The sequence below is a fragment of the Delphinus delphis genome, chromosome 1, assembly GCF_949987515.2.
Source record: "Delphinus delphis chromosome 1, mDelDel1.2, whole genome shotgun sequence".
In the NCBI taxonomy this organism is placed as follows: domain Eukaryota; kingdom Metazoa; phylum Chordata; class Mammalia; order Artiodactyla; family Delphinidae; genus Delphinus; species Delphinus delphis.
This window is the reverse complement of record NC_082683.1, coordinates 116,031,595-116,058,467: the sequence shown is the minus strand read 5'-3', so window position 1 is coordinate 116,058,467 and position 26,873 is coordinate 116,031,595. Positions and strand designations below refer to the sequence as shown.

Below are 26,873 nucleotides of genomic sequence, written 5' to 3'. Positions count from 1 at the left end.
ACAACAGTGTAAACTTTTTACAGTCAAAGAACCCAAAATTCAAATGAGTTCCACAGAATGTTAGAGTTGGAAAGATTTAAAGATCATCTAGTCCACTCTCTTCATTTTTTTATATGTGTTGAAACTGAGGCCCAGTAAAGTAATGTGACTTGACTGAGACTACAGGCCGGTCAGGGCCAAAGCCTGGCCGTCCTCCCTCCTGGGTATGCCTTGCACAGCCCTGTGTTGCTCTGCTCCTAGGCAAGTCTCGGGTCCCCACCTCAGACCCCAGAATTCTGGTCTCCGAGGGTGTCAGTCACCTGCTCACACCCCAGGCGCTACCACCCACCCCAGGGCTCTGACATCACCTCCTGTTGACCAATGAGTGGAGGCCCAGCAATGGGTGAGGATGTGAATGTCAGCTACCTCCCCCACCCCAGCTCTGTGGTTGCAAAGATGCTCTAACAGGAAGCGGGTTTAAGGAGCTGCACAGCTTCCTGCCCCCCAGGGCTGAGCAGGGCGAGAAGGGTGAGTGCCAGGCCCGGCCACGAGACACAGCTTCTTGCCGGGGTCCTGGCAGCTTCCTCTTCCACAGCCACTTCCGTGTGGCCGGGGCCCCAGAGGCAGGAGCTGCTGCCCGTTGCCCAGGCCACCCTCCACCCCCAGTTCTGAGCCCTGCCCCTCTGGGGCCAGGCCAAGCCCAGAGGCTGGCTTGGGATCCCATGGGGGACTAGTAGGGCAAAGGTCTTAGGGGACAGAGGTGGCTGGGCCAGAGCCCTGGGGCTCCGGCCATGAAGTCTCGGCAGAAAGGGAAGAAGAAGGGCAGCTCGAAGGAGCGGGTGTTTGGGTGCGACCTGCAGGAGCACCTTCAGCACTCAGGCCAGGAGGGTAAGGAGGCCAGCCCGGAGCTGCTGTTGGGCGGAGGGGGAGGCGTGCAGCTTCTCCAGCCTGATCTAGGCTGAGGGTACAGAAGCAGCTTCCAGGAGCTCATGGAGAACGGGCAGTGGCTTGGGGTCACCCCCAGGCAGGGCAGGAAATGTGGCTCAGTGACTGCCTGGGGGTGAAGAGACTGGTGATGAGAATGGGGGCACCGAGGGAGCACTGAGAGGAGAGGAGGGAGAGACTGGAGACCCAGGAGAGGTAGAAGAAGCCGAGGTGAGGAGATGACAGCTGGGGGACAGGAGAGGAAGGCTGAAGGGACAGGGTCAGGAGATGAGTGGCTGAAGGGGCATGGATGGTCCTTAGGTCTCAATGAAAAAAGACAGGAGAAGGGCCCCTGGAGAGCCTGCGGATGGCACATGGGGAGGATGGGTGTTTCCTGGTTGGAGGAGACGAGGTTATGGGGCTCTGATCCCTCTGCAGCCTTGCTGGGCCACAGGTGAAGATGCAGGGTGGGGACGGTCCCCTCCCCCTGTCTCTCTGATTCTCCGGTTTTCTCTGTGCAAAGGAGAAACAGGTTCAAAGTGGAAGGTGAGGGGAGAAGCTGCTAAAATGGGAACACCAGAACAGTAAGAGAGATGGCCTGAGGCCTGGTGTGAAGATGGGGGTAGAGGGTACAAAGGAGGATGGGGGTGAGGACTGTCTGTGGAAAAAATCCTCCCTGAGTTACCTTGGAGGACGCTTGGAAACGAGCAGGACCAGGGACAACATTGGCTCCCCACTGCGCTTGGTGTGCAGTAGACACTCAGAAACATTTCTTGATTTGATTTGGAATTGAACGCAGGTATCCTGACGGCCCAGCCCAGCTTGTTTTTTGGTACTTCGACCTCCTCCCAAAGAAGGGCATGATTTCTCCCCCCCTCCACCCCAATCTGTCATTTCCTCTTTGTTCTCTGCTCTGGGCTGCTGCTCCGTGTGCCTGCAGTGGAGGGAGGGTGATGGTGGTTCCCAGCTCATTTCCTGCTCTTAGCCCCGCCCCTGTGTCCCCAGACACCTCCTTCCCCTTTTCTCCTCCTCCAGAGGCCCCCATCCCACTGGCCTCAGTTAAGGGAAAGCCCAGGCCCCAAGGAAGGGTGTTAAACAGCCGAAGTGGCTTCTCTGTGCCTTTCTTTCTTTTCTAGCAGGGCACAGCCCAGCTGCCAGTGTGGGGTTGACTCCTTTACGAGGGATGCCTCTTGAGAATGATGGCTCTTGGGTGAGGGCCACATGATTTAATTGGGGCTGATGTTCTTCCAGTTCTCTGCAAACCCTCAGTTCAGCATCCTCATCCTGGCGCTGTCCTTCCCTGTGGACCCCCTGCCAACCTCCTGTTGAAACACTGAACTCACAGCCAGCCCAGATCCCACTCCTGTATCCCTTCCTGGCCTCTGTCAGCATTCCCGGAAGGTGAGGGGCATGTTCTCTGGAAGGGATAGGCATCTGGTTGCTGGGTCCTGATCCTAGTGAATCCCAGAGAGAGAGAGAGAGAAGCCCCTCCTGCCCTTCACAAGAACCTCACCTGAGTCCAAGGGGGGAGGGGTATCTTGGGCACCAGAGCAGCAGTGGCAGCCTTCTCCCCTTCTCCCAGCTCCTTCCAGCATAGACAGGTAGAAAGTGGAAGGACAGAGAGAGGTCAGTGATGGCTTCTCTCTTTAAGCCAAGATCCAGCAAAAATGAAAGCCCAGGCCAGGACAGCTGTGTTTGTGGTTAACTCATCCTCCCTGATTATCCTGGTTTCCCCCATCCTTGCAGCTTCGCTCCATCTCAGCACCCTCTCTCAGCTCTTTGCCCTAGGTGGGTCTCTTCCTTCCCGAGCCCTTATATCAATTGAGTTCTTCCTTTTTCCTAGTATTTATCTCTTTGAGATCTCGTTCAGGTTTCTGATTCTCCCATTTCCTAAGCTTCAGGCCCTCCTCCCGGACCCACCCTTTGACTCTACCACCCCAACTATGTCTCTAACTTTTATCTTTGACCCCATTTCTCTTATCTCTGTCTCCTTGACTCCTCCATCCCTCTGATCCTCTTATCTCTTCCCCCATCTCCTTGACCCATTTCCTCTATGGCTCTGACTCCTTAGGCTCTCGAATGCCTTCTTTAAAGGTATGCTTTTGGGCTCCCCTGGTGGCACAGTGGTTGAGATTCCACCTGCCGATGCAGGGGACATGGGTTCGTGCCCTGGTCCGGGAAGATCCCACATGCTGCGGAGCGGCTAGGCCCGTGGGCCTGTGCGTCCGGAGCCTGGCAATGGGAGAGGCCACAATAGTGAGAAGCCTGTGTACCGCAAAAAAAAAAAAAAAAAAAGGTATGCCTTCTTCAAAGGCCTCCCGTGGAGACTCAAAATCAACAGAGAAGGATGGGATGGAGAAGACCTGGACTGATTGCAGTTACTGTGAAAACAACCTGGGGTTTAGGTGACAGCCGACTATTTATGAGTCAACAGAGTGACGGCCGGAAGAGTTGGGGTAGCATTATTCACCCAAGAGTAGAGAAACAGCTTGAACCACGAGGGTCTGCCTCATCTCTGCATTCAGTGCTGGGAACCTGAGGTCAGGGGACCCTGGCAAATGGGCAGAGGTCCTGAAGGGATGGATGGTGAACTGTAGAGCCTGGACTAAGGTGAGGCAAGAGAGGTGACTAGGGTGCAAAATGTAAGGAAACTCCCACTCTCAGGGCCAGGCAAGTGAAGCCCTAGGTGATTCTTTCTTAAGGAGGCATTCACTCTCAAGATCGTGCATGTGCACAGTTGACACTTACACAACCCTAAGAGTGAGTGCTTAAATTTTGCAGCCTTGATGCTGTCCTTGTCTCACCCAAATCCTGGCTCTGGGGTGCAGGAGGGTAAAGGGTGTGGACTCCGGGTCACATAAAGAGGGTTTAAAATAGTGTTTGATGGATTTATTGATTTTCTTCAGTCTGTATTTCTAACTTACTTAATTCCACAAAGAGCTTGAGATGGATGACTTCCAAAACCCAAAACTTTACAAAAAGAATAAATGACTGAAGGAATTGAGTTGAAGGGAAAACAGGAGGGGTAAAATCAGTACCTAGAAATGCATTTCAGGTGGTTCTATATGGTTCCAAGATATGGGCTCTGAGCTTCCTGGTAGTTAAAGAGGTAAACGTAATCAGGTATGAAATTCATAAAGCCCATAAGAAAAGAATAGGTGGCTTAGGAGAAGCACAGCTTTTTCTGACACTAACACATGACAGGAATTTCTCTGGTGAGTCTCAGTTAATTGGACTCAATGTTTTGTCTTAGGCAATATTCTCTATTAAAGCTCCAATTCATTGACTAATTCATTGAGTAATTTAATAAACATCTGTTGAGCGCCTGTTCTGTTTCAACACTGTGCTAGACGCTGGGGAGGATGTTACTACTTGTCAGAAGGTATAGATACAAAATACACCAATCATAACAAAGTACAATAAGTGCTATGGACAGATATAAACAAAGGACCTTGGTAAGTGTAATACGGATGTAAGCAAAGCGTTCAGAATTGGAAGTGATGTCTGAAGTGTGCTTTGAGGAATGCACGGGGGCTCACCAGGCAGACACAGAGAGGAGGGCATTTCCAGGCAAGGGAAAACATGAGTGATAGTACCAAGGCTTGTTCGGGGGTAGGAACGTGCTGGATCATAGGATTTATTGGGGGAGCTGGCTGGAGCTAAGGCTGGAATGGCAGCTGGACCTGGTTTGTGAAAAGTCTCATACAGTATACCAGGTTGAGGAGTTTCTATTTTATTCTGTGTTTGTAAGCTAAGCATTGAAGATCGGGGTGGAGCAGAGTGTGTATGTAGCAAAGGATTTAAAGCATGGAGGTGCTTAAAAAAAAAAAAGTAAAGCATGGAAGTGCTTTAGAGAGGTAACTATGTGGCCTTGTGGAGATGAATTCAACACATGGTTTCTGAGGATTTCCCATGACTGAGACACCATGACAGATAAGGTGAGGAAAGGCAGGATGGGTCACACTTAGATCTTGTCCTTGAGGAGCTTACGGTCTAGTAACTGGGAAGGGCTCCGAAGAAGGGAGAGAGAATACAGCTTTTTGCACTCTTGGGTTTGAATCCTGGCTCTAGCTGGATGATACTGCACACTCATTACTCCTATGATCCTCAGTTTTCATGTCTAATGCATAGTGCTTGGCATATCGGTGCTTCTTTCCTGAATTGACCTGTCTGAAGGTCTGTTGCAACTTCACGTACCTTCCTATGGCAGATCTAAGATCCATGCATTCACTAACCAGAGGAGGTGCTTCACAATAATGCCCATCAGCTCTGTTCCATTTTGGTTGCAAGAGCTAATGTTCCTTTATCTTATGTAGGGTGTTATGTAAACGCACTTTCAAGACCAGTCCTTCACCCTGAGTCCTCTTCCAATCACATTGCTGTCCCTTAAAAATTTCCGTAATAGCAACTAGTAATTACAGAGAGAGAGAATTTCAGGTCAACAAAGGCAGAACTTTCTAACAGGAATGGGCAGTCTGGAGAGGCAGTGAGCTCCCCCTTACTGGGGGAGTTTATGCCGAGACTCTAGGCCCAATGGGCAGAGAGATTGTAACGGGTTGGCAGGCTGGAGCTGATGTCCTGCAAGAATCTTTCTGACAAGTTTTTTTTTTTTTTTTTTTTTTTGTTGCGGTACGCGGGCCTCTCACTGTTGTGGCCTCTCTCGTTGCGGAGCACAGGCTCCGGGCGTGCAGGCTCAGCGGCCATGGCTCACGGGCCTAGCCACTCCGTGGCGTGTGGGATCTTCCCGGACCGGGGCACGAACCTGTGTCCCCTGCATCGGCAGGCGGACTCTCAACCACTGCGCCACCAGGGAAGCCCCCTGACAAGTTTTTATTCCACGAGCTTTGCCTTCAGTCTCCCCAAGCCCCCTTCCCTGATGCATCCATTTCTCAGACCCCCTGTAGTCTCTGACCTCCCAGACCTTCTGATTTCTCTTTCTCTGCCCCATCTGTGTTCCCAGTGCCCCAGGTGCTAAGGAGCTGTGCAGAGTTTGTGGAGGAGTATGGAGTGGTGGATGGGATCTACCGCCTCTCAGGGGTCTCTTCCAACATCCAGAAGCTCCGGTGAGTCAGGCAGTGAGGGGAGAGCTCTGTGGCCAGGAGGCCAGGAATCACAGGGGTGAGGGGATGTGGGGAGAAGATAGATGATAGATACTGTCCAAGGGAGGAGCTCTAGTCTCCTCGGGAAAGGTTGACACCATGCCCCGCACTCCCCACAGGCTAGCCTGCACACACGCATGTGTGTGCGCACACGAATGTACACACACACACATGCACACACACACACACACCCCTCCCCTCCCACATGCACCCACCCAGCTTTAGAAACAAATTTAGATACAATTCACATGCCATAAAATTCACCATTTAAAAATGTGTAATTCAAAAAAAATGTATAATTCAGTGGTTTTTAGTACATTTACAAGGTTGTGCAACCAGCGCTGTCTAATTCCAGAGCATTTCATCAACCCCAAAAGAAACCCTACACCCATTAGCATCATTCCACACTGCCCTTCTCCCCCAGCCTCTGGCAACCGCTAGTCTACTTTCTGTCTCTATGGAGTTGCCTATTCTGGACATGTCACATAAGTGGAATCACATAATTGTACATTTCTGTGTCTGGCTTTTTTTACTTAGCACGTTTTCAGGGTTCATGCATACTGTTGCATGTACCAGTACTTCACTTCTTTTTAGGGCTGAATAGTATTCCATTGTGTGGCGTTATCACATTTGTTCACCCATTCATCCGTTGACGGCTACTTGCGTTGTTTCCACCTTTCGGCTGTTGTGATTAATGCTGCTATAAACATTTGTGTACAAGTATTTGTGTGGACATACGGTTTCAGTTCTCTTGAGTATATACCTAAGAGTGGAACTTCTGAGTCGTACGGTAACTCTATGTCCAAACTGTTTTCTATAGGAGTTGCATCATTTTACATTCCTACCAGCAATGTGTGAGGGTTCCAATTTCTCCACATCCCAGCCAACGCTTGTTACTGTGTGTCTTTTTGATTATAACCACCCTAATGTGTATGAGGTGATATTTCATCTATATTTGCATTTCCCTGATACCTAATTATGTCGAACACCTTCTGTGTGCTTATTAGCCATTTGTGTATCTTTGGAGAAATGTCTATTCAAATCTTTGCTCATTTAATAATTAGGTTATTTGTGTCTTTTGAGTTGTAAGAGTCCTTTATGTATTCTGGATATCAGATCCTTATTAAATCTATGATTTGCAAATATGTTCTCCCATTCTGTGCGTTGTCTTCATTTCCTTGATAGCATCTTTTGGTACACAACAGTTTGTAATTTTGATGTCAAATTTATCTATTTTTTTCTTTGGTTGCGTGTGCTTTTGGTGTCATATCCAAGGAACTGTTGCCTAATGCAAGGTCCTGAAGATTTACACTTATGTTTCCTTCTGAAAGTTACACTCCTCCATCCTTACACATACCCAGAAACACACATTTAGGCTCGTCCCCCCACTTCTACCGACTCCTACATACCCCTACATTGCTACTCACACCGACTCTACATCCTGATATGTACCCCTGTTCATGCATACACCCATTTACCTATCCACTTACCCATCTCAACATCCACTCTGCACGTTGACAGATACAACGCCTTATACTTGCTGCCTCACGTATATACACGCCCCAACCTCTTCCTTCCAAGATTCATACGTGTTGACCCTCGACCCTGCCTGGAGCTCATCTCTACAGCTCTGCCTAGGTGAGGGTCCCTCAAATCATAGATTTAATGTAGGTGAGGGTCCCTACATTTCCTCAGACTGTCACCACTCCTGACCACTCTGCACCTCCCCAGGCAGGAGTTTGAGGCTGAGCGGAAGCCAGACCTGCGGCGAGATGTTTACCTTCAGGACATTCACTGCGTCTCCTCCCTGTGCAAGGCCTATTTCAGAGAGCTGCCAGACCCCCTGCTCACTTACCGGCTCTATGACAAGTTTGCTGTGAGTTGAGTGACAGCGGGGTGGGGGGAGAAGAGAAGGCTGAGGGTGACCTCTAGGGATCCTGCGTGACAGAGACCACATGAAAATGAAAAGCCCCGTCCCTTACAAATCTCCTAGCTCTGCTACCTCTGCTCTCCCCTGTCCCTCTGCTCTTCATTGTCTCTCCTTTCCCTGCAAACTGCACACCGTGCAGGGTGAGACTGGGGGAGAGTAGAGGTCAGAGAGAGAGCAGAAGCTGGAAAGCCCTTGGAAATCACCTAGACCGGAGCTTCCCTACGTTTAAGAGAATGAGAACCCTTTTAGGAAGTCAATTGTTTTTCAAGCGTGCCCTTCCATGAACTGTGATCGTGTGCTGAACATCTTTTGAATAAGAAAATACATGACAAAAGTGCTCTCTTGTATTGAGTAACACTTCTAAGTTAAGTTGCATTTTATTGAGCATGACATCATTTAGAGATCCTGAATACCAGGGCATGACATTCAGCCCATACAGGCCAGAAGGGGTGGGCATGGGCCTTCCTGGACACCTTGAAATCAACTCCGTGGCCCCTGGGGCGCCCACAGGGTGGAACCTGATGTGTTCCAGAACCAGAGCACTACTGATGAGGACGCTAAGGCAGAGAGTGGCTGTGAGTTGCTCAAGGTCACAAAGCTAGTAAGTGGCATAGCCAAGATTCATCTGCAGGTCCTGGGGCACCCAGATTCTACGTCAGTGTGCTTTGAAGATTCAACCTGGGGGATGGAGTGGGGTACAGCACAGGCTGTTTCTGAGAGTTTGGCTCAGAACTCTGGGGAGGAAGCAGGGGCAGCGCTGGGTCAGTGACTCCTGCTCCTTGATTTCAACCAGGAGGCTGTGGCAGTGCAACTGGAACCTGAGCGCTTGGTCAAGATCCTAGAGGTGCTTCGAGAACTCCCTGTCCCAAACTACAGGTGTGTGGGCCTCCTCCCCACCCAGAGTCCCGACTCACCCCGCTCAGCCCAGGCTCTTTGTCCACCTGGGGCCTTGACTGCTCACTTCTCCTCTTGCACCACCCCTCAATCCTGCCTCTGCCTGAGCGCTCCCTTTGTGAGCTCTACCCCACAACGCCCCTTTCTGCAGGACCCTGGAGTTCCTCATGCGGCACCTGGTGCACATGGCCTCATTGAGTGCCCAGACCAACATGCACGCCCGCAACCTGGCCATCGTGTGGGCCCCCAACCTGCTGAGGTGGGTGCATGTGTGGGGATCCTGGCAGAGCCTAGCCCCTGGGAAGCTGCTCGAGGAGGGGGTGTGGCTGTGTGGGTGCACTGGAGAGGGGTCTCACCCAGTGAGAACAGGAAGTTTCAGGATCACATTGAGTGCGATGGAGCTCACCCACGTGAGCCCCTTCTCTGAGCTTGAGTAAAGTCCCTAAGGACAGGGCCTTTGTGTTTTCTTTTTCTTTTTTGTCCACACTGAGGGGCATGCGGGATCTTAGTTCCCTGACCAAAGATCGAACCCGTGCCCCCTGCAGTGGAAGGACAGAGTCCTAACCACTGGCCTGCCAGGGAATTCCCAGACCTTTGTGTTTTCTTACACTGCATCACTTAGCTCAGGGACTGGAGCAGGAAGGGGTTGGGGGGATCATTGTCAAACGTTTGTTGAGCAAATGTCTTGGAGAAGTGGGTTGCACGTCACTCCCTGTGGTGCAAGGCAGACTATGAGAAGTCCTGAGATTCGTTATACACAAGGCGCCCTGCAGAGGAGGTAGAGATTAATCCTGAGGAGGGTGTCCAAGAAGGCTTCCTGGAGGAAGTGGCCATTGGAGACTTGAATCATGCATGTAGATTAAGAGGTGGAGATGGGGTTAATGGCATTCAGGGGAAAGGGTGTAAGCTCTTTTTAGGGAGAATGCGAATGGGGAAGTGTGGTGGGGCTGGGGGAGAATAACTCCACACCTCCACAGGTCTAAGGACATAGAGGCCTCAGGCTTCAATGGGACAGCAGCCTTCATGGAGGTGCGGGTGCAGTCCATTGTCGTCGAGTTCATCCTCACACATGTGGACCAGCTCTTTGAGGGTGCTGCTCTCTCTGGTCAGTGCCCTTCCAACTCACCAAATCACCATTCTCTGTCTGGGAGTCATGTCAGAGTTATAGAGAGCCTCCAAGATCATCTAGTTCAGTTTCCCTGCTTCGTGGATGACAGAACTGAGTCTCATAAAGTATTGTTGCTTATGGTCATGTGGAGAAGACCCTGCAGAGAGAATGGTGCCGTCAGGACTTGAGTAGGCCTCTTCTGCTCTCCGTCCAGGGCATAACTTGGCCTCTTAATCACCATCCATCCTGGTTCTCGAGGCTAGTGAAGGATCATTCCCACCCCCGGCCCACTGGGCCAATGTCCTGGGATCTCCTGGCCCCCTTTGTCCCTGAGGACTCCCTCTTGAGGAGCTAGACACAGAGGGTCTGCCTCCAGGTATATCCCTAGCATGGTAGTTGGTGAGTGGGAGGGTGCAGTGAGGAGCTCCGTACCCAAAGCCCTCTCTCTGTTCCTGGCTGGCCAATTCCTCTTCTTTTCCTAGGTGGTGAGGTGGAAAGTGGATGGCGATCACTTCCAGGGGTCCGGGTGTCAGGCAGCCCCGAGGACCTTATGCCCCGATCCCTGCCCTACCACCTGCCTAGCGTCCTGCAGTCTGGTGATGGACCCCCACAGATGCGGCCTTATCACACTATCATAGAGATTGCAGAGCACAAGTAAGGCCTTCTTCCTGGGCCCTCCTCCCCTGCACTGGCCACCAGGCTCCAACTGCAGTGATTTCTCCATCCCCTCCAGGAGGAAGGGGTCTTTGAAAGTCAGGAAGTGGAGATCTATCTTCAATCTGGGTCGCTCTGGCCATGAGACCAAGCGTAAACTTCCACGGGGAGCTGAGGACAGGGGTAAGTCTGGGGAGATGTAGCGGGAGCTCTGCTGAGGGTGTGCCAGGCCCTGGCTCTACGCACATCCCTGTCTTGCAGAGGACAAATCCGATAAGGTGACTCTGCGGCCAGCCAAGAGCATGGACTCACTGAGTGCTGTGGCTGGGGTCAGTGATGGTGAGTATAGGTGTGCACTCTTGTGTGTGTGTCAGGGTGGGGCGAGGGTAGTGATGGCTAGTGACTGTACCTCCAGGGAGGGAAGGGGGTTCCTAAGTAGGTGTTGGTGGGGTGACGTCTGACCTGCTGACTGTAAGGTTCGCAGTAGCGGCTAAGGGAAGATGGGCCTGGTGTATTCCAGGCTAGAGAAAACAGGGGGCACTCTCTGGAGCCTTTCTGAGGTGTCCAGGCCCCTTGCAGAGGCTGTTGCCTACCTCTCTCTCCTCCACAGAGCCAGAGGGGCTGGTGGGACGCAGCAGTCCTCGGCCATGCCCACTGTTGCTGGCGAGCTTGGAGAATGATTCTGTGGAAGCAGCAGAGGGTGAACAGGAGCCCGAGGCAGAAGCACTGGCTGGCACGAGCTCTGAGCCCGGCACACCACGACCTGGGCGGTCAGCAATCCGTGCTGGGGGCAGCAGCCATGCAGAGCGCCGTGCTGGCGTCCACATCTCAGAGCCCTACGATGTCAACCTCCCACCACACATCAGTTCTATGCTCAACATATCCCCGAACATCATCTCTAACGTCTCCTTGGCCGGGTTTGCCCGTGGTCTTGAGTACCCGACCCTTCAGCCCCGGCCAAGCCCTGCCTCTGGCCCTGGCTCTGGCCCTGGCCTTGGCCCTGGTCCCCCAGGTGAGGATTCGAGGATTTCCCGGGGCTGGGAGAGGGGACTAGAACTCTAGGCTGAGGCTCCGATGCTGGGGATCTGCTCTGGGCTTTGGCAGGTTATCTTTAGCTGCCTCCCCGGATTCAAGACGGGGGGAATCCAGTAATATTATCAGGTTGTGTGAAATTCTTGCAGAGAGGATCTCTGGCAGCCTTAGATCACTGATATACCCAAGAATGGGGATCTGTGTCATATATATACAGCAGGGATTACTAAGTACAAAGTGGGACTATATCATAGATGATGGTAATAATAATAATATTAATACTAATAGCTAACATTTGTCGAGAGTTTATGATGTGCTTTGTTAAGGACTTTGAAGGCATTAGCTCATTTCATTTTCTCATAATGTTGACACAGGTATTGTTTTTATCCTTATATTACAGCAGTGGAACCTGAGACTTAGGTTAAGCAATTTGGTAGGAGGTGGCAGAGCTGGGATTTGATCTTTGCTCTGACTCCAGTTCCTGAAGTGTCAATAATGAGAAGTACTGAGGCAGCACTAGGTACTGGGTAAGGATAAGGGCTACAGAGTTAAGTAGTCTTGGATTCAAATTCTGGCTGTGCCACTCGTTGTTTGTGTGACCGTGGACAAATCTCTCTGAGTCTCACTTTCCTCATATATAAAATGGGGATAAATACCCTACATTATAGGGTTGTTTTATGGAGAAAATAAGATAATGCATTATAAAATGTATAGCACAGTGCTTGGCACCCGGTAGGAGCTCAATAAAGGTGGCTCTAAGCCAATGGTTAGGAATATTGGTCTGAGAGGATCGGCCACATGGAGGATCTATGCTGGGAATGTTGGGCCCATACTGTAGGAAGACTCACATTGGAAAGGGTCAGGGCTGGTCTTGACCTTTGTATTCCTGGGACTACCTTTCTTCCAACAGACGAGAAGTTGGAGGCAAGTCCAGCCCCAGGTCCCCTGGCTGACTCAGGCCCAGCGGACATGACCCCTGCCCTGGAGGACTGCCTGTCCCAGGAGGTGCAGGATTCCTTCTCCTTCCTAGAGGACTCAAGCAGCTCAGAGCCCGAGTGGGTGGGGGTGGTGGATGGGGAGGTGGCCAAGGCAGGACCAGCAGGAGCAGCCTTCTCCCCTGGGGAGGACGACCCTGGGATGGGCTACCTGGAGGAGCTCCTGGGAGTTGGGCCTCAGGTAAGGAGGCGCTGTGCTGGGTTTGGGGGTGCTAAGGAATCCAGAGGGTGGACAGGGCCACCTGGTCCTGAGCCACGATGCTGTGCTTACAGGTGGAGGAGTTCTCTGTGGAGCCACCCCTGGATGACCTGTCTCTGGATGAGGCTCAGTTTGTCCTGGCCCCCAGCTGCTGTTCCCTGGACTCTCCTGGCTCCGGGCCTGAAGCAGAGGAGGAAAGTGGGGAGGAAGTCTTCCTGAGTGCCTATGATGACCTAAGTCCCCTTCTGGGGCCCAAACTCCCGACCTGGGAGGGTTCAGGCAGTCTAGAGGAAAAGGGAACAGGGTCTGGAAGACAGGAGGCTCCAGGACAGGCGGAGGGAGAACAGGTATTCTGGGAAGTTGAGGAGGGCAAGGAGGCTGAGCCTGGAATTAGACGGGACATCAGGGAGGAGGCTGAGGGGAGTCCAGAGAGTGGAGTGGAGGGTGGAGAGGCCAGTGAGGAAGGAGTGGAGGCTGAGGGAAGCCAAAAGGTGATTGACAGTTTGAGCGAAAGATGTGGGGAAGAGAGAGAGGAGACAGAGGCCAAGGGAGAGGAGTCCAAAGGTCAGCAGGAGGATGAGAGTACAGAGGAAGCTAAGGGTGAGGAGGAAACAGGAGGGGAGCAGGGGAAGGAAAGAAAGACCGAGCGAGAAGAAGAAGAGGAAGGAGATGAAGCCCAGGGAGAAGCCGGGAGGGACCCAGAGGATGGGGCCCAGGAAAACCAAATTGCTGAAGAGAGCTGGGAAGTTGTACACAAACAAGAGGCTGAAGGAGGCAGAGAAGATGAGGTCAAAGGGCAGAGGGGGGATGAGAACCAAGAGGCAAGAGAAGACCAAGGAGATGGTGAAGATAGCAGAATCCTAGAAGCAGCAGCTGAAGGAGGAGCAGGGAAGGTCAGCAAGGAACGGGAGTGTGGAGACGGAGAAGATGAGGGAGACCAGAGGGCTGGAGGTGACCATGTAGAAGAGGGCTCCCTCCCTGAAATGCCACATGTAGAGTCCCTGGAGGTTGACAGTGCCAAGGAGGGCAACGCCCAGCCCTCTGAGACAGAACACGCAGCCCCACAGCCACCCCGGCCAGAGGAGATGGATCCGGAGGGGCAGCCCAGTCCCCTTGGCTCAGCTGGTGGTGTGAGCATGCGCCTGGCTTCCACCCTGGTTCAGGTCCAACAGGTCCGCTCTGTGCCTGTGGTGCCCCCCAAACCACAGTTTGCCAAGATGCCCAGTGCAATGTGTGGCAAGATCCATGTGGCACCAGCAAACCCATGCCCAAGGCCTGGACGGCTTGATGGAACTCCTGGGGAACGGGCCTGGGGGTCCCGAGCCTCCCGCTCCTCTTGGAGGAATGGGGGCAGTCTTTCCTTTGATGCTGCTGTGGCCCTGGCCCGGGACCGCCAGAGGACTGAAGCTCAGGCAGTTCGGCGGACCCAGACCTGTACTGGGGCTGGGGACTACAGCCTCATCCCCAAAACCTCCCCCTATAGCATGATCTCTGCCTATTGTCCTCGGCCCCTTAGCTGCCTGGAGCTCCCAGCTGAAGGCACAGAAGGGTCTGGACCCCGGAGTCGGTTTAGTCTGCCCCCGAGAGAACCCCAGCTCCCTGACCCCGTTGAGTCGCCCCAGCGCCGATCGTATGCATTTGAAACACAGGCTAACTCTGGGAAAGGTGAGGGACTGTGATTCGGACCAGAGCACAGGGCACAGGGGACAGTAGCTGTCTCCAGGGTCTCTCTGCTGTCTCTTCGGCAGCCTGAGTAGCTTTAGTGCCCAACTTTATAGGTTTTGGCCCTCCAGCTTCTCTTTATGACTGTGGAAGGCACGTCTTGGTCCGTTTACCTGAGGTTGTCTCAGACACAAAGCACTTATCCCTTACAAGATTCCAGAGAAAGTCACCGAGATCCGGTTCCCAGAGAGTGGGGTCACTGGCCAAAGGGAACAAAGAGTAGGCGGCAAACTTAACGATTTCTCAATGTGAAGAATGAAGGCAGAACTCCAGCCAAGTTCCGGCCCTCTTAGGCAATGAACTTCTCTTCATGGAAGTCCAGAGTACAGCCAGGGGTCAGGGCCAGATCAGAGCCTATTACATACAAACACTTTTAGAGTTAGCCATCCTCGTTCTACTCTTGGGCCCTGGGACACCTCTTGCTCCTCTTAACTCCAGATTAGGAGGAAAATGTGCAGGAAACTTTGAATGCGGAGTATTTGTTGGAGGGACTGGCTCCCTTCCCAGCTCCCCCACCCTCTGCCTCCCTGCATCTCAAGGAAGAGAGGTCTTGTATAGATCTCTCTGGCCTCTCCTTTCTGCTTTGGAATAACTTCCTATTTTAGGGAAGGGGAATGGCGTCACTCAGGCCCTGGGACTGCTCCCGACAGGCTGGGGCCACACGTCCCAAGGGGCAATGTCTCAGAATAAACGTTGTATTTTTACACATAAGTAGTGTGATGTCTCATTATTCTTATTAAAGTCTTGAGTGATACGTTTGGCCAAACGTTGTGTTTTTCTGTTTTTATTGTTTGGGCGCTCTTCGTCAGTTGTTGTCGTGAAGACCTGTAGCTAGAAACTAGAGCTGGGTTCATGGTGGTCAGGAAATGGGGAAGAGAAACTTATATTTACATAATGCTCATTATATGCCAGTAAAGGCTAGGTATTCTATGTGCACAGAATCTATGCTCTTGATTTTATTTGGTCCACCTAATAATTCTATAAGGTTGGTATTTGTAATCTCCATTTACAGATGAGGAAACCAATGTTAAGTCAAACGTTGCCAAAAGTCTCAGAACTAAGAAGTGGCAGAGGTTAGATCTGAGACCCGAGTTTGTCTGGCTCCAGGGTGTGAACTCTTCCTATCACACCACACTACTCCAAATCCATTAAGGGTAGGTCTTGACTGCAACGAATGGGAATCAAGATACCTCTCACAGAAACTCTGAGCCTCACAAAAACCATAAGCCTTGGGGGGTCTTTGGGTGACCGCTAACGCTAATACAAATTCTATGTATGCCCAGATATGTCCTAATCTCCAATAGAGAGTTTCTCCAATAGAAAACTTAAAAAAGATGTTCTTTGTTAAAGATGGCGCCTCCATCCGACGTCCCTCTCTTGATCTAAGCTGGCCTCTCTCACTCCCTTCTCCTGGAACTAAAAAGGCACTGTCCAGCAGAAAAATGGTAGCACCAAGTTAGTCGTCCTTCTCCCGTTCTTGGACTAGGACGAAAGCGACTACGACTTCAGAGCCATTCTCCCGAGATCCCTGAGCATTGCTTCTTCCCCGCCCCAGCAACACCCACAACACGCCTCCATCCCAGCCCTCATCAAGATGGAGCGAACGGAAGTGGGGCGATCAGAGGCTGAGTAGGCTGGGCGGGTCCAGAGACACACTTCCGCCCCTCACCAACATGGGCGCGGGCCGGCAGTGCGCATGATCAGCTGTCTTTGGAGATACCCTAGTCCGGAGAGGGAGAACACGGTTGGGGGAGATCGGCGGCTGAAGCTGCCTTGGCCGGTGAGTGCAGGACACGGCGGGAGTCTGGAGACTGGGTGCGCCGGCGAGGCAGAGCAGCCTCGATTTTGTTTCCGTTTTTTAGGTTCAGGAACTCCTGGGGCGGAAGCCTTTGTTTTGAGGGAGGGGGCCGTGCCTGTTTCGTTATCTCCCCTTTTTGTGGGCCGAACTCACTCCCCGCCCCCGGGCGCACAAGTCCCCGCCCTCCCGCGCTGCTATCCGCGAGCCGATGGGCCGGACACTGCGGGACCCGCTGAGCTCCCGGTGTCCTTTCCTACCTCTGCGGATCAGCGGAGGCTGGGGGTGAGCCCGGCCGGGCTGGCCAGGTCACCGCGCGGGCTCCTGGTCGCGCGCCTGGCCGGCGCTCAGCTGCTGAGCGCCTACTGGTTGGTGGGCCTGCAGGGAGACGCCGCATTCTCAGGCAAGGTCTAGGCGCCTGACTTCTTTGCGAACTTGATTCTTTTTTCCCTTTGTGTCGAGACTTAGGGCTCTTGCAGGGCCCTCGTTCCCTGAGCGTGCACGCCACAACATCCTAGCCCGCTTTCCGTGTCGCATACCCCTAATGCTCAGGAAATGCTTCCCGATGTCCAAATAAGATTTGAATAAGTAGCCTGATCCCGTTGCTGGGTGTCCTCAGAGGCTGCCTCTGTCTGACAGCTGTGGGCCATAGAGACGCCTCCTGTGCCCTGGCCTCTGTTTCATTGCTTCCTTCTGCTGTCAGCGCTGCAAGCCTCAGAGGGGCACTTCCTCCGCAGGTTTGAGGATGGAGAGGTAGGTGGTCTCGAAACTCTGGTGCTACTTCTCCCTTAGGGACTGGGATCTTCTTGCAGCGCTACTTCCTCCGGACAGTTTCACTTTCAGTTCCTTTTTTTTTTTTTTTCTGGTTAACACTGGATACAAGCTTTCCATGGCTAATTCGCTGAAGATAAAGTCTGGGGGACCTTATGGGTAGAGAACTTACAAAAGTCTTACCCCTTTCCTGTCGGGATTATTTTATTGCTTTGTACAATGTAGCTGTTTTTTTCCTGGAGGCATCTGTCTGCTCAGCCCTTTGTTTTCCCTGCCCGCCTCCCCAGTCCGCGCCCCCCCCCCCCCCCCCCCGCCCCACGGGTGTCAACGGTCGTTAAGGCAGGCACCTCGTAGATGGATTCCTCCCCCATTGTCTCTTCTCTTTCCGAACCCCGAACCTGGAGTTTCGCCCCTTTTTGCTGAGGCTCAGTTGATTTGGAGTTGTCATGGCAACATTTTAGCAACTGTGTTGCTCTACAGGAAGGCTTGGTGAATAAAATTGTAGCAGCTTGAAGATGATACACTTGGGCTTTAGGGTCTTTAATGAATGACATAAAGCTGGACTCCCCAAAACAAGAGCCCTGTCAGTAGAAAGGGGCCCGAGGGCCAAGTCTGGTCTTTATGGTTCCGGAGGTTTTTCCAATGGGTTTCAGGTTTCCCTTTCCTAGATTTGAGGACGGGAATTTTTCGGCGTACAGTATGTGCCTGAGAGGCTGGAAGAAGCGTCAGCATCCATGGCCCTGTGTTTTTGTTTTTTTTTTTTTTCTTTTCTGGCGGTACACGGGCCTCTCACTGTTGTGGCCTCTCCCGTTGCGGACCACAGGCTCCGGACGCGCAGGCCCAGCGGCCATGGCTCACGGGCCCAGCCGCTCCGCGGCATGTGGGATCCTCCCGGACCGGGGCACGAACCCGTGTCCCCTGCATGGGCAGGCGGACTCTCAACCACTGCGCCACCAGGGAAGCCCGGCCCTGTGTTTTTTGATAGCTGTGGTCTAAACATGGCCCTTCCTAATCCTCATGTCATGGCAGATCGTAATAGCTTTAATAATAATCCATCCAGAAATACGTTGTTTCTCAGTCTTGCAGTATAATTATTCCCTCTCCATCAGGAGATGGAGTGATAATTGGAGAGACGCGGAGCACTATTTGTAGAGTTGCTTTTTCAATCACTATAGCCAGCCCTCAGTATCAGAATGGAGAAAGCTGATTGTCGCCTGCAGATGACTGGTTTATGTTCCTGGATGTGTCTTCAGGGAGCCTAGGTTCTAGAAACAGGGGAGCTTTCAGTTTCCTATACTCACTAGACTCCCTGATTCCTACCAGGACTTAGCACTCAGGCCTGTGAGGCAGGAAATACGAAGACTTCCAAAGAAGGACCAATTCCTCGGATGTGCCCCCTCACAGAGAGATGAAGGGGTGAGTGAAGAAGAGGTAGGGTCTGGGATGGGAGATGGGAGGCCTGGGAGAATGCAAAATGGCTAAGAGCACTGGCTCTGGAGTCGGGCAGACCTAGATTTAGGTCCCAGCTACATCACCCTGCTGTGTGATCTGGTTTCCAGTTTATAAAATGCAAGTAGTGCTACCTACTCATAGTGCTGTTCTTAGTATTGAGTAAGATATTGCCTGTTAAGTGCTTAGCTCAGTGCTAAGTAAATACTAGCTCTTGTTATTCTAACCTAACCTAGCACCTGTTGGGAATGCCAATGAGTTTGGGAGCCATATGTTACTGGGCCAGTGAGCTTTTAATTCACTTCTTCCCTTATTCTTCCTCTTGTCCCTTCACAAACAGGCAGCAGAAAACAGCTGAAACGGAAGAGGGGACAGTGCAGATTCAGGAAGGTGAGTGGGAGAAACGGAACTGAGCTGAGACCAAGAGCCCATCGTGGCCTCTCCCCCTACCCCATGGGCCTATCACCTGTGCAAGCTACTTCTTTTAAATGACATGCAAGTGCAACAGAGGGAGAAAAGCAGTAACTCACAGACTTGTCCTTTTCCTAATTCAGGTGCAGTGGCAACTGGGGAGGACCCAACCAGTGTGGCTATCGCCAGCATCCAGTCAGCTGCCACTTTCCCTGACCCCAACGTCAAGTACGTCTTCCGAACTGAAAATGGGGGCCAGGTAAGGGAGGGGGCCAGGTGGCTGCAGGTGTTACCTGGGGTTGGGATTGAGGGAGGTAATTGAACCTGTCATGGGTAGAACCTGGTTTGGAGGATGAGGTGAAGATGTGGACTGTTTGGGGGGAAGGGGATGGGGGTCTCTGAAGGATTCTTGTTTGGGGGCCCTAACCAAGAGAAGCTTTATGAGGGATGCTGGAATCCCTAGCACTTACTCTCTTGTTCCCTCTTCCCCTCCTTCCCCTTTCCTCCCTGCCTCTAGGTGATGTACAGGGTGATCCAGGTGTCTGAGGGGCAGCTGGATGGCCAGACTGAGGGGACTGGCGCCATCAGTGGCTACCCTGCCACTCAATCCATGACCCAGGTACAGGGGTATGGGCTGCAGAGGGGACTAGAGCTCTGAGTAGTAACATGAAGAAGGGAACCAATAGGATAGGTGTGGCTAGGGATAGGGAAGCATCTAGGGCTGCCTTGACCCAAAGCACTAGACTCTCCCTTTCTGGATGTTTCTCCCTCCCTCCTCCCAAGGGATAGAAGCTGCAGAGTAGCTCATGGGAAGTATTTAACTGTCGCTTGTCTCTGTTCTCTTGCTCCCCTTCCCAGGCTGTGATCCAGGGTGCGTTCACGAGTGATGATGCAGTTGACACAGAGGGGACAGCTGCTGAGACGCACTATACTTACTTCCCCAGCACTGCAGTGGGAGATGGGGCAGGGGGTACCACATCGGGGAGTACAGCAGCTGTTGTTACCACCCAGGGCTCAGAGGCACTACTGGGGCAGGCGACCCCTCCTGGCACTGGTGAGATATTATGTGAGGATGCTGGCTGGAGGGGCTAGGATAGGCTGTGGGACATGGCTGGTGGGCAGTGGGCCTTTACTCGTGATCCCTTAAGTGATCACAAAGACGTGGGCAGGCAATGAGTCTGGGGCTGCCCTTCCAGCAGGAGGCAGTATGTCCTTTTTAGAGGAGGGTCCCAAGGCCTTGGCCTTAGCGCTTGGTGAGGTTCCTAGGCCTATGTCCTGACAGAACCTACCGTGCATCTTCATAGGTCAGTTCTTTGTGATGATGTCACCACAAGAAGTGTTGCAAGGAGGAAGCCAGCGCTCTATTGCCCCCAGGACCCACCCTTATTCCCCGTGAGTAACCCGGTTTCTTTTCAGTTACTAGAAATGGTCTTGATTCCTTCCAGATTTGGTGTAATTCCTCACCCCAAACTCCAATCTCATTTTTTGACCCTCCCTTCACTCTGGCCACTCTGGGCTCTGTTGCTAGGAAGTCAGAAGCTCCCCGGACAACTCGGGATGAGAAACGCAGGGCTCAGCATAATGAAGGTAGGTATGATCTGCATCTGAAGCTTGGAGCTCTCTGGTGGGATTGGGGGATAGCTGTGATGTTGAGGGGAGAGGTTAGGTAATTTTACCCTGGGGCCTTTGGTGAGTTCTCCCTGAGTCACCTTGTCCTCTACTTTGCCCCACAGTGGAGCGCCGCCGCCGAGACAAGATTAACAACTGGATTGTACAGCTGTCCAAGATCATCCCAGACTGCTCCATGGAGAGCACCAAGTCTGGCCAGGTCATGGAAAGACCCTGGTAGTGGGCAAGATGCCTGAATTCTGTCTCCTGGTATTGTTTCCAGAAATGGTAGAGAGTGGGCACACATGGCAGTAGTCTTTTCCTATCTCTCTCTGAGGTTCCTGAATCCCTGGGAGATGTTATTTCACCATCCTTAAGGGAAAATGAGGTCCAAAATGTAAACATGCTTTTGGAAAGCAAGCCAGGTATCTTATGTCCTAGTCCTCATTTTGTTGGCTTTTTCTTACAGAGTAAAGGTGGAATTCTATCCAAAGCCTGTGATTATATCCAGGAACTTCGGCAGAGTAACCACAGGTTGTCTGAAGAACTGCAGGGGCTTGACCAGCTGCAGTTGGACAATGATGTGCTTCGACAGCAGGTCAGACCCCCGCACCCTCAGTATAGCTGTCCTCAGCCTCCCTAACCACTAACCCAGCTTGGGCCTCCTCCTCCTCACTGGTGGGTGTCCTGGTAAGTTCAGGGACTTGGCTGTGCCAACTTTTCTACCTATTTCCTTACTGCCTCCTTCCCGTGGTAGGTGGAAGATCTTAAAAACAAGAATCTGCTGCTACGAGCTCAGTTGAGGCACCACGGAGTCGAGGTCGTCATCAAGAGTGATAGCAACTAATTGTGGGGATCCAGAGGCTTTGGGCCCTACAGCCCCTTTCAGAGAACTGCAGATAGCCCAGGAGCAACAGGCTAACCCCGTGCCCTTTCCTTCACTGCCCACTTCTGGCATGGGACTGGGGGGAGTTCAGAAGGCGTGTCTTTGAACTGAGGCCCTGTGATAGAGCAGCCTGCAGTGGTGTGAAACACACACGTGGATGTGTACTGACCTCCTCGCCCAACCCCACCGTGCAGCCCCTGGGCCCTTGTGCTCCTCTTGCACAATGCATGTGCTGTCTCCATGCTGGACACTGGACACACTGAACTGGGGGGCTTGCCCTGTGCTTGCTTAGAGTGCCAGCAGAGGGTCTGCTGACAAGCAAAGCTCTGGCTTGCCCCAGGACACTGGCGCTTCCACTGGTTCTTCCTTTCCCTGGAGCTCAGATGTGCACCTGAGGACTCTGGGGAACAGGCTTCAGCAAGAAGTGGGGATAGGATGCTTAGCAGTGGCTGCTGCCCCAGGAAGAGGAGATTGGCCGGCAAGCAGCTAAGGCCTATGCAGAAGTCTCTGAAGCCAGGGAGAACAACAGGCAGGGCCCACTGGGGGCCTTACCCCCTTGTGGGGACGGTTTTTCCCCCCCACCTTTTCTTTCTTTCCTTTTTTTTTTTAAGATAAAATATTAAGAGCCACAACTGTCTCCGTTTTTCTCCTTTTGCGGGCCCCAGGGCGGGAGGGAGGGGCCACATTGTGCTTTGACCAGTAAGGGTTGGGCCAAGGTTAGGGTGGGGTGCTGCTCCTGGACTCGGAGTCCTACTACCTGGGCCAGACCGGTGTGTCGTTGCCCGCCCACGCCCGGCAATCGCGAGGATTTCTCTAGCGGGCGTGTGTTAGGGCCACCGGGAACCGGTGCTGCTGGGGGCTGTGCGAGAGGCGGTGCCTTCGCTTCCGGTTCCTGTCTCGGCTTGGCTCCGGCTCCGGCTCTGGGAGGGCGGGGGAGATGCTGCGGGCGCCCAGGGGGCTGGCCGGGGCCGCATTCCTGAAACTGGCGTTTGCGGCGCGCACAATGGCTGGAGGTACCTGCAGGGGAGACCTGGAGTCTCGTATAGGCTGCGCGTGGAGACCCCCGGTGGAGGTGCACGCGGAGGGAGGCGCAAAGGGGCGTGGCGGAGGGCGTCCTCGCTCATCCGCCGCCGGGTAGGGGCGCGGCCAGGTGAGGGGGTGCCGCGGCAGCCGGGCCTTGCAGTCCTGCTCCCCTCAAGGCTCTCGTGCCCCCTGCCTCAGAGCCCACGGTCTTGCTCCCTGAACTCCGTTCGCTCCTGGCCTCGGGCCGGGCCCGGCTCATCGACGTGAGATCTCGGGAGGAGGCGGCAGCTGGCACCATCCCTGGGGCGCTCAACATCCCGGGTATGGGATTGAGAGGGGAAGCCCTGGTGGTGGAGTAGAGAGGCCGTCCAGGAGAGTCGCAGCCCATGGGACCTCACTTAGGATGGTGTGGGGAAGGCACTGGTTACGGGGCTCCAGTATTCCGGTAGCTCCCCAAACTTCCCTTAAGAAGGGTTGATTGGAGGCGGATCCTGGCCGCGGAACTGGCCCTTCAAGTTTGAGGGGATAACAGGCGACATGGAAGTGGCAGGCCAGCTTCTGTACACGCTCGATCTCCCCAAGGCTGAATGCCTGAGTTTGCCCGCTCCTCCCAAACTAGGGAAGTGGCTTCCCTTCAAAGGTTGTGTGGCTGACTTCCTGTGCAGGTAGGCTGTATCTTGTCCTTGAGGTTGGGGGGGGTGGTCACCGTGTGTTGTTTTGGGGCCCCCTGGAGATTTGTTCGACCGCAGGACCAGTCCTTCCAGGCCCAGCCTCAGAGCCTGAGGTTGCCAAACTGCCGGCTTTCCATTCTGTCCTCTCGACTCCTCCTGCCAGTGTCAGAGTTGGAAACTGCCCTGAAGATGGAGCCAGCTGCTTTCAAGGCTTTGTACTCCACCGAGAAACCAAAGCTGGAAGATGAGAACCTCATTTTCTTCTGTCAGAAGGGCAGGCGGGGCTTTCAGGCCACACAGTTGGCCCGGGGCCTTGGATACAAAGGGTATGGGGATGGTGTGAATTGCTAGCTGGGGCGTGACTGGGGACTGCCTCCTGGGCACTGCCTCCTGGGCTTGTCCTTCCCTCACCCCTCTTTCTCTCCACAGAGCTCGGAACTACGAAGGGGCCTATAGTGAATGGTTCCAGAAGGAAGGTTAGGTAGAAGGTGGCTTATTGAATGCTCCCTCCACCCACCCATGGCCTCCTTCACTAAGAGTGATGAAGGGGCTGACTTGCTGGGTTGGGCAACTTCTTACAGTGCTGTGCACCAAAAGCAACAAATAAAGAGCAGTTCATTAAAGTATTGGAAGCAATTTGTCAGGTGGACTGAAAACAGTTCTAATCTTCATCTAGACTTCATTTCAGCCCTAGGTTCTTCTTCCAGCATTCATCTGCTCCTGCACCCTCACACACCAAAACCAAAACAAAAATGAAAACACCCAGCAGTTTGCTGAGAGACTATAGTTCAGAACCACCTGGCAGTTTGTTTATTTATTCATTGGCCGCGTTGGGTCTTGGCTGCTGCGCGCCGGCTTTTCTCTAGTTGCCACGAGTGGGGGCTACTCTTCGTTGTGGTGCGTGGGCTTCTTACTGCAGTGGCTTCTCTTGTTGCGGAGCACGGGATTTAGGCGCGTGAGCCCAGTAGTTGTGGCACATGGGCTTAGTAGCTCCGCGGCATGTGGGATCTTCCTGGACCAGGGCTCGAACCGGTGTCCCCTGCATTGGCAGGTGGATTCTTAACCACTGCACCACCAGGGAAGTCCCCGCCCGGTAGTTAAAAAAAAAGTCTTGGGCCCCATCTCAGATTTGGAGTCTCGGCAGTGGGACCTGGGCATTAGTGGTTTTACAAGCCCCTCAAATGATTCTGATGTGAAGTCAGGAGCCAGAACCACTGCTCTAGACCAGAGATCAGCAAACTATGGCCCCACTTCGTCTTGCTGCCATGACCATTGGCTTACATATTGTCTATGGCTACTTCTGGCTAAAATGGCAGAATAGTTGTAACAGAGACTGTATGTTCTTCGAAGCCTAACATTTTTACTATCTAGTCCTTTATAGAAAAAGTTTGCCCACGCTTGCTCTAGATCTTCAGGTCCCCAGCCCCAACCTCACTTCTCTCAGACTTTGTCACTGGATTGAGAAAATGAAAGGGCTCTCCCAGGCAGTCGCGTGAAGGAATGGATGCCACTCTTAAATCCTACACTTGTGTCAAACACAGATTACAGGTATGAGGAGTTCCTCCTGTGCCAGCAGAAAGAGGTCCCAGTTTTTAGCAACACTGTTCTCTGATCCCACAGTGGATTTAACAAAATTTAACTGGTAAAAAAAGAAAAGAAAAAGCACATGTTTACTGAGATAAAATGCAACACTATACAGTAGGTATGTAACTTCCCTCTAGCATAGTTCATGGTTTAAAGCAGCAGTTCCCAACCTTTTTGGCACTAGGGACTGGTTTCGTGGAAGACAGTTTTTCCACGGACCAGGGGCGGGGCTGAGATGATTTTGGGATAATTTACGCACATTACATTTATTGTGCACTTTGTTTCTATCATTGTTACATTGTAATATATAATGAAATAATTCTGCAACTCACCATAATGCTGACAGGGGGCGGCGCTCAGGCGGTGATGCGAGTGACGGGGAGCGGCTGTAAATACAGATGATCTTCACTCACTTGCTCGCCTGCCGCTCACCTCCTGCTGTGTGGCCTGGTTCCTAACAGGCCACGGACCGGTATTGGTCCGTGGCCCGGGGGTTGGGGACCGCTGGTTTAATGCATATGGTTCCAGACCTTTTAAATATATATATATATATTTTGCGGTACGCGGGCCTCTCACTGTTGTGGCGTCTCCCGTTGCGGAGCACAGGCTCCGGACGCGCAGGCTCAGCGGCCATGGCTCACAGGCCCAGCCGCTCCGCCGCATGTGGGATCTTCCCGGGCCCGGGCACGAACCCATGTTCCCTGCATCGGCAGGCGGACTCTCAACCACTGCGCCACCAGGGAAGCCCCCCCTTCTAAATATTTTAATGGCAGAGTTTTGACTTCTTAAATTTGATTTACAAAAGTTTTATTACTTTTTTTGTGGAAGAAAAGGTTGAATCAGAGATGGACCCAATTTTCTGATTTTTCAAGTTTCTGGAGAAATTCCTTCAGACATTTCCTGTATTCCTTGCCTTTCTCTCACCTTTTCCCCTTCTGCCTTTCGGGGGACTGAACCCAGCCCTCATACATCTTTTATCTCACAGTCTACACTGCACACTGTACAAAATCTTCCATTCGTCTGAGCTCTCCACCTCCTTTCACAGACCTATTTCACTCTCTCCCTGAAATAGTCACAATACTGTTAAAATACCGAGCTTAGATGGACATTGTTGGATCGGAGATGAAGTTGAAATATGTGAAAGAGTGTAGTCTAGGGTCTGGCAAATAATAGGTATCAGTTACTCTTTCCCCAAATACCCAAATTCCTTTGGTTCTCAGACTAGTTGGGAAATTTTTCTTGGGATCTAATTTCCTTCTTTGAGTCTTTTTTTTTTTTTTTTTACATCTTTATTGGAGTATAATTGCTTTACAATGGTGTGTTAGTTTCTGCTTTTTAACAAAGTGAATCAGTTATACATATACATATGTTCCCATATCTCTTCCCTCTTGCATCTCCCTCCCTCCCACCCTCCCTATCCCACCCCTCCAGGTGGTCACAAAGCACCGAGCTGATATCCCTGTGCTATGCGGCTGCTTCCCACTAGCTATCTACCTTACGTTTGGTAGTGTATATATGTCCATGCCTCTCTCTCGCTTTGTCACAGCTTCTCCTTCCCCTTCCCCATATCCTCAAGTCCATTCCCTCTTTGAGTCTTAACTTTTCTTTTTTCCCTCCTCAAGTTTTGTAATTTGATTTCTTTTTTTATTGAGGCATAATTTACCTACAATAAAATGTACTGGTTTTTTGGGTTTTTTTTGGTCACACGGCATGTGGGATATTAGTTCCCCGACCAGGGATTGAACCCATGCCCCTTGTAGTGGAAGCATAGAGTCCCAACCACTGTACCGCCAGGGAATTCCCTAAAATGCACTGTTCTTAAGTGTTCTGTTCATTGAGTTTTGACAATCGTATGCTTACAGGTAACAAGCAAGATACAGAACACCAAAATCCCCCAAATTTCTCTAGGGCGCTTTTCCAGTCAATTCCATCCCTAATCTCTTTCTAGGCAACCATTTTCTATCTTCTAACTAGAAAACTAGTTTTCTAGCTTCCTTCCTGGCCTGCTAACCTACACTACTTGCTTTCTTCAGTTTAGCTGATGAGGGTTAGAGAGGATCCTGGGAGTAAACTGGGCTGGCCCACTACATGACCACGCCCTCTGGCTTGATCATTGTTAAGAGAACATTCCTCTTTCTC

General features: G+C 52.2%; 3 protein-coding genes across 9 annotated transcripts; all 3 read left to right on the top strand.

Annotated features, from left to right (window-relative positions):
* The first annotated feature begins 770 nt into the window (after positions 1–770).
* On the top strand, positions 771–15,234 carry ARHGAP30 (Rho GTPase activating protein 30). Its single transcript, XM_060008917.1, has 12 exons — positions 771–867; positions 5,864–5,966; positions 7,734–7,878; positions 8,726–8,808; positions 8,978–9,085; positions 9,804–9,931; positions 10,417–10,588; positions 10,668–10,771; positions 10,850–10,927; positions 11,199–11,600; positions 12,531–12,796; positions 12,889–15,234. The coding sequence occupies exons 1-12, from the start codon at positions 771–773 to the stop codon at positions 14,491–14,493; spliced, it is 3,291 nt and encodes a 1,096-aa protein (XP_059864900.1). The 3' UTR covers positions 14,494–15,234.
* Positions 15,235–16,200: 966 nt separating this feature from the next.
* USF1 (upstream transcription factor 1) lies at positions 16,201–22,082 on the top strand. Of its 6 annotated transcripts, XM_060032716.1 has the most exons (12): positions 16,227–16,316; positions 16,971–17,084; positions 18,426–18,518; positions 18,892–18,941; positions 19,106–19,221; positions 19,480–19,581; positions 19,821–20,016; positions 20,267–20,354; positions 20,491–20,549; positions 20,696–20,790; positions 21,040–21,168; positions 21,328–22,082. In XM_060032716.1, exons 3-12 carry the CDS (start codon positions 18,511–18,513, stop codon positions 21,415–21,417), a joined length of 933 nt encoding a protein of 310 aa, XP_059888699.1. In that variant the 5' UTR covers positions 16,227–16,316; positions 16,971–17,084; positions 18,426–18,510; the 3' UTR covers positions 21,418–22,082. The 6 variants fall into 6 exon arrangements, with proteins under 6 accessions (XP_059888692.1, XP_059888721.1, XP_059888699.1 ...); XM_060032709.1 differs by lacking the exon at positions 16,971–17,084 and having other exon boundaries at positions 16,201–16,316; XM_069541446.1 differs by lacking the exons at positions 16,227–16,316; positions 16,971–17,084 and adding an exon at positions 16,541–16,734.
* Positions 22,083–22,359: 277 nt separating this feature from the next.
* On the top strand, positions 22,360–23,776 carry TSTD1 (thiosulfate sulfurtransferase like domain containing 1). 2 transcript variants are annotated; one of them, XM_060008896.1, is made up of 4 exons: positions 22,391–22,469; positions 22,678–22,800; positions 23,314–23,476; positions 23,580–23,776. In XM_060008896.1, exons 1-4 carry the CDS (start codon positions 22,394–22,396, stop codon positions 23,629–23,631), a joined length of 414 nt encoding a protein of 137 aa, XP_059864879.1. In that variant the 5' UTR covers positions 22,391–22,393; the 3' UTR covers positions 23,632–23,776. The 2 variants fall into 2 exon arrangements, with proteins under 2 accessions (XP_059864889.1, XP_059864879.1); XM_060008906.1 differs by lacking the exon at positions 22,678–22,800 and having other exon boundaries at positions 22,360–22,469.
* Positions 23,777–26,873: the final 3,097 nt, after the last annotated feature.